At 42.4% G+C, this 6,884-nt stretch overlaps 1 protein-coding gene and 1 long non-coding RNA gene across 2 annotated transcripts in view; both read left to right on the forward strand.

Annotated features, from left to right (window-relative positions):
- Positions 1-6: 6 nt before the first annotated feature.
- Positions 7-1,226, forward strand: LOC111967013 (uncharacterized). The gene is made up of 3 exons (XR_002877717.1): positions 7-168; positions 390-459; positions 1,182-1,226. It is a non-coding gene; the product is annotated as an uncharacterized lncRNA (long non-coding RNA).
- Positions 1,227-3,189: 1,963 nt separating this feature from the next.
- LOC111968203 (transmembrane protein 255A-like) overlaps positions 3,190-6,884 on the forward strand; it is a 54,173-nt gene continuing 50,478 nt past the window's right edge. The window contains exon 1 of the mRNA XM_070444817.1: positions 3,190-3,487. Within this exon, the coding sequence (XP_070300918.1) occupies positions 3,436-3,487 (52 nt within the window). The 5' untranslated portion in view covers positions 3,190-3,435. The remainder of the gene's footprint in view (positions 3,488-6,884) is intronic.

The following is a 6,884-nucleotide window of genomic DNA, read 5'->3' on the forward strand; positions in this document are numbered from 1 at the left end:
ATGCTCGCCTAGTTGAGAGGAGATTCTCTGTGCCCGGCTCCCGTTTGTTTGCGTTAAACTTTCTAATGAAATCAAAAATTACTTTTTGACCAATTTAGAATTCGTTCTACTTAGGGTCAAGAGGGATTCAAGACACTCACAGAACTTCCCTGCAAAAGACAACTTCAGGTATGTCAAGATAAGTTTTTAATATTTTTGGGAAATCAGACCCAGGAGTTGAGCCCCAAAAATGTTTTAAATCGTTTTTCAATGTTGTTTGGTCCTCAAACTTAAAAAAACTGCAATGGATTTCCATAACTTTCTAAGGATGTTAGGATGTGTCCCTTTAATTCCTTGGGGACGGTAGTAGATGTGATTGGTTAAAACAAGTACCTTTCTCCGCTGTGAAGAATTATGGAGCCCAATTGTACTGCGGGAGGGGCTGAGGAAGAGCACCATGGAAACTACTCACCAAATCCAGTAAGTCCGCTTTAGAATACAGAGGATGACATGAAACAAATTGATATTGGGACTTATTCTACTGTCTGCAAGTGCATGTCAGAAGAGGTTTGGGGTACCATTCCTCATGAATTTAATGAATAATTAATTCAATTCCCATTTCTGTCTGAATATAATATAATAGGATACAATAGAATAGAGAGTTCTTAAAACAAAAACTCCACTTCATTAAGGAAGTGACATTCTAAAAACCCCAGGGGGTTCCACTGACCGCTGGGGATCTTTCTGGGCCTCTCGATGCTGAGAATCAGTGTATAACATCTGGCTGTCGCCGTGACCCTCCAGCTTGGCTGCAGCTGTTGCTCCAAGCAGGAAGGTCAGCCTTGAGGAGGAGAGATTCTCCCAAAGAGGGCCACTGGGGTCACGGCGAATGTCAATTTAACAGAACATGGTGGGACATGATGGAACATGATGGGACAGGACCATCGCGGAGTAGTGTTGCTATAGCGGATGTCATACAGTTTAAAAAAAACGTAAATACTTGATACAAAGGGAATAATAGCATTTATCTAAAAAATAAACATGGCGGTTAACCTAAAAAACATGGCTGATTATAATAATCAAATATGTCTATTCTGTAATTAGTTGGAACAAATAGATAGTGATTGTTAACATCGTGGCAAGGCAAAGTCAGACTGGGAGATTCTTACTTCCTTTTCCTGTCTCATTTTTCCTTGTGCCAGTCTGCCGAGGTGGCGCCTGGCAAGCACGCGGTGGCAGAGGCCTTGTCTTCTCTCAATCATAGAATGAATGAGTGCACACTGAAAAGAGGAAAACTGGTGTGGGGGGGGGGGGGGGTGCAAAGGCAAGGGCTTTTTTTTAATCGGGGAACTTTTGGCAACAGTGCATGGGCCGATGTACGGTATTCTGCACACGCACACCAGAGCACCATTGTCTGTTGAACTGAGCTGAGACTCAGGCCAAGCCGCAGCACACCAAAAATAATATTCCTGTCATTCCCAACATGCTACCTAACGTCAGTCACCGTCGTGCACAAGTCTGGATTAACGGGGGTTTTATCACTAATTTTGAATCTATGTTTGTGCTTTTTTAAATGGCCATTGTTTGCTGAAGGCTAGGGAAAATGGCATGCAACTGGTACATTTCAATAGTGTATTGGTGATCGTGCATTAAGTCTCTGCATCTCACTCTGAAAGTACAGACCCAATGTGTGCAACCGCCCATCATCGACTGATCACCATAAACGTCGTTCTGCGAAGTTCAAATATATCTCATCATCAAGGGCTATCTATCTGCACGCCAGTCACGTCCCGATCTGCTAGCCCATGGACTTGCTGTTTTTTTTGTTCCGTTTTTGATATTGTTCTACATGAAAGGAGACATGTCGTCATGGAAAAACATATTTTATTTACCATTGTGCCATTTTTTCCCCTAATTTGTGAAGGGAAATGTTCTCGCACGCACCAAAATAGTTATTTTAACACGTTGCTTATAAATCAAATGTAGATAGTTATTTTAACACTGCTTCTTAATCAAATGGTTTGCTTGTTAGGCTCACTGAAGGGTGATATATTTGTTATAGGCCTATATAGTTATTTTAACACTTTTCTTATTATTCAAATGTAGATAGTTATTTTAATACTGCTTATTAATCAAATTGTTTACTTGTTTGGCTTACTGAAGGGTGATATATGTGTTATAGGCCTAGATCTTGTTACACATTATAACGTTAGCCTATATCATTTTTGCTTTACTTATCTTTTATCAKGTATCTATTATGTAMCCTGGTATTTGTCAATTAGCCTAGTTACATTATCACGGCKTAGCCTTTTTATGTGAGATGGTCAGGTGAAAGGCCAGGTAGATGCACTAAACAAACCATAGGCTAATTTAATTAAAATCATTGTAAAATATAATAWWWWWWWTTTTTTAATAAATCAATTGCGTCYACCTTGAATGTCCAATCAGATACAGCATAATGTCTGCCTCTGTGCCACACGCCACGCAACATCGTATGATTAGGTTTGTAATTAATCATGACSCATAGGTAGTAGGCCTATTAGCGCAGATCACAATGAAACTGAACACTTTGAGGACAGCTGAAATAAGTAGGCCAACAGATTACTATGTAAAACCCTGCAGTTTATAGGAGTTGATGGCAACTATTTTCAGTTTTGACATGGGGTGGCGCTCGAACATCTCAAATTCTCTATTTTAGTCCACTCTTGCGTAAAMTGAGCCTCTTGTCAGCTAATATGTCGTCCTGTATGATCAAAATAACTGTTACAACTAGGCTACTGTATTATAACAATAATAAAAACGAATTAAAAAAGCAGAAACGAAATATGTCTAGTTATTTTGGATTTAAAAAACTAGGCATAAAACGAGTGTTTGGCTTTTTCAGATTTAGTCTATATGAAAATGTTCCTATKATGATTTTAGGACTGATTTAAATGTACTTTTGTCTTGAATTGAACTGTCTGGTGTGTGGTCGCGTTGGACTGTCTGGAATGTGGTCGCGTTCCCCGCTCAGACGTTGCACGCATCAACCAATGGTGGCGTGCGACGTTATCGATGATGTCATCGACTGACACATCGGTATAACATATGATGCTGATGCTTAAAAACCTTATCCAGGCGTTGTAAGATCTGACATGTGTCGGCAACGCCTGGGCAGAGGACGAGCCCTGTAACTGGAGCGTGACTCATGCTCAAAACTGTGCACTTATTGATGCTCCGCTGTTCACGACAGATGAAGAGAGTGGATATGTAAATATATGTTGACGTAAAAGCGACGACAACCGTAACGGCGCGGGGACGTCTGCTTTAGAGAATGCTACTGTAATCAAATATCACGCCTGCATTAGTTCATAGCAGTGAACAAGTTGGCCTATTTGTTCTGCTTGTTAGGTATCTAGTGTTTAACCTTGAATCATAATTCTGGGCCTATATCCAGCTCCTTCGTTTGATTAGAAAATGCCTCTCGTACAGAATCAACAACCCGGAATTCTGACAGAAACGGCAATGGGTATGTGTGTGCAAGATCAAGTGCGTGGTTGCAGCAAAAACAATATAGGCGACTTGGTAACATCGAAGCACATGTTGTGCGGTTATCTGGGTGGGCGACAGCAACATATTTTTGTCTGTAGCCYATTGACTGCTATAAGCTACATTGAACTGTCAGGCGTGTGGTGTTGTCAACATTCTAAAGGAAGGTACAATTTGACGACGTGGTCATATTGACAGGATAAATTATTTAGATAGGATGTAATACTGACTATGTGTGAATAAAATGTGTTTGACACGAGTAGAGCGGTACATTATTCAAATATTGGAAAAGCGCTAGTTTACTATAGCTAAGAAATTGATGTGCTTCTTGCTCGCAACCAGCAACGTTATAAACCCAGGGTCGTTACAATATAAKGTAGCCAATAAGTGTTCGTTTGTGATTCTGTTTTTACTACTYTTCTTACAACATTCACACACGTTACGGTTACATTGTATTTATATTCCTTACAAAGTAGTTCCATGAGATGTTATAATCATTTGTGAATTACATTGTAGGCCTAATAACACCTGATTCTACATCAGATAATTATTGAAATCATGAAAATCACCAATAGACCTATAGATTCTTCATTTGAATCTAACAAAGACGGGTATTTTCAAAAGGTAGACTAGCATGCATCATCACATGCGCTGATGTAACCGATGTAAAATGGCTAGCTAGTTAGCGGTGGTGCGCGCTAACAGCGTTTCAGTTGGTGAAGTCACTCGCTCTGAGCCCTTGAAGTAGTTGTTCCCTTTGCTCTGCAAGGTCCTCGGCTTTTGTGGCTTGGTGGGTAAACGATGCTTCGTAGGTGTCAGTTGTCGATGTGTGTAGAGGGTCCCTGGTTCGAGCCCAGGTAGGGGCAAAGAGAGGGACGGAAGCTATACTGTGTACAAAACATTAGAAACACCTGCTCTTCCCATGATTTAAAAAACAAAAAAATTCACCTTTATTTAACCAGGTAGGCCACTTGAGAACAAGTTCTCATTTACAACTGCGAACTGGCGAAGATAAAGCAAAGTGGTGCGACACAAGCAACAACACAGAGTTACACATGGAATAAACAAACATACAGTCAATAAYACAATAGAAAAGTCTATATACAGTGTGTGCAAATGAGGAAAGATAAGGGAGGTAAGGCAATAAATAGGCCATAGTGGCAAAATAATTACAATTTAGCAATTAAACACTGGAGTGATAGATGAATGTGCAAGTAGAGATACTGCGGTGCAAGAGAGGGGGAAAAAACAGTATGGGGATGAGGTATTTGGATGGGCTATTTACAGATGTGCTATGTACAAGTGCAGTGATATGTGGCTGCTCTGACAGCTGGTGCTTAAAGTTAAGAGAGGGAGATTTGAGTCTCCAGCTTTTATGATTTTTGCAATTCGTTCCGGTCATTGGCAGCAGAGAACTGGAAGGAAAGGTGGCCAAATGAGAATTGGCTTTGGGGTGACCAGTGAAATATACCTGCTGGAGTGGTGCTACGGGTGGGTGCTGCTGGTGACCAGTGAGCTGAGATAAGGCGGGGCTTTACCAAGCAAAGACTTATAGATGACCTGGAGCCAGTGGTTTGGCGACGAATGTGAAGCGAGGGCCAGCCAACGAGAGCAGACAGGTCGCAGTGGTGTGTAGTATAGGCTTTGGTGACAAAACGGATGGCACTGTGATAGACTGCATCCATTGCTGAGTAGAGTTTGGAGGCTATTTTGTAAATGACATCGTGAAGTCAAGATCGGATGGATAGTCAGCGAGGGATGTTGCAGCAATTGAGGTGAAGGATGCTTTTGTTGCAATAGGGAAGCCAATTCTATGGATTTGGAGGCTTAATGTGAGTCGGGAAGGAGGTTTACAGTCTAACCAGACACTAGTATGATGCCACATATTCTAAGTCAGAACCGTCCAGAGTAGTGATGCTGGACAGGCAGGCAGCAATCGATTTGAAGAGCGTGCATTTAGTTTTACTTGCATTTAAGAGCAGTTGGAGGCCACGGAAGGAGTGTTGTATGGCATTGAAGCTTGTCTGGAGGTTAGTTAACACAGTGTCCAAAGAAGGGCCAGAAGTATACAGAATGGTGTCGTCTGCGTAGAAGTGGATCAGAGAATAACCAGTAGCAAGAGCAACATCATTGATGTATAGAGAGAAAAGTGTCGGCCCGAGAATTGAACCCGGTGGCACCCCCATAGAGACTGCCAGAGGTCCGGACAACAGGCCCTCCGATTTGACACACTGAACTCTGTCTGAGAAGTAGTTGGTGAACCAGCAGAGGCAGTCATTCGGTTATGATATCGTTTAGGAACTTGAGCATGACTGAGGTGCACCCATGACCAGCTCAGAAACTAAAACAGGAAACGCCCGTGCTCAGGTCTGTTCAACGCTGGTCCGACCAATCTGATTCCACGCTTCAAGATGGCTTCGATCACATGGACTGGGATATGTTCCGGATAGCGTCGGACAATAATATTGATGTATACACTGATTCGGTAAGCGAGTTTATTAGCAAGTGCATCGGTGATGTGGTACCCACGGTGAATGGGTATTAAAAATTAAAACCTTCCCCAACCAGAAACCGTGGATTGATGGCAGCATTCACGCAAAACTGAAAGCGTGAACCACTGCTTTTAATCATGGCAAGGCGACCGGAAACATGACCGAATAGAAAAACAGTGTAGCTATTCCCTCCACAAGGCAATCAAACAAGCTAAGCGTCAGTATAGAGACGAAGTAGAGTCGCAATTCAACGGCTCAGACACGAAAGGTATGTGGCAGGGTCTACAGCCAATCACGGACTACAAAAAGAAAACCAGCCCCGTCGCGGACACCGATGTCTTGCACCCAGACCAACTAAACAACTTCTTTGCTCGCTTTGAGGACAATACAGTGCCACTGACACGGCCCGCTACCAAAACCTGCGGGCTCTCCTTCACCGCAGCCAACGTGAGTAAAACATTTAAACGTGTTAACCCTCGCAAGGCTCAGACGGCATCCCTAGCCACGTCCTCAGAGCATGCGCAGACCATCTGGCTGGTGTGTTTACGGACATATTCAATCAATCCCTATCCCAGTCTGCTGTTCCTACATGCTTCAAGAGGGCCATCATTGTTCCTGTTCCCAAGAAAGCTAAGGTAACTGAGCTAAATGACTTTTCCTCGTCCTTGTATATCCATATGTCTCATCTACAAATCACACATCTTGTCTCATACTCCTCTGAACTCTCCATATTCTCTCTCTCTCTCTCACATCTTCATACTCTCGATCATATTCAGTCTAATCATCATCTACTCTCGACGCACGCTAGAACTCATCGAACCATCAAACTCAATCTAAGTCCTTCGACACAGAACAGACCGCACTATAAAACAAAGCAGAGACCTC

Source organism: Salvelinus sp. IW2-2015, linkage group LG8, assembly GCF_002910315.2.
Source record: "Salvelinus sp. IW2-2015 linkage group LG8, ASM291031v2, whole genome shotgun sequence".
NCBI lineage: Eukaryota > Metazoa > Chordata > Actinopteri > Salmoniformes > Salmonidae > Salvelinus > Salvelinus sp. IW2-2015.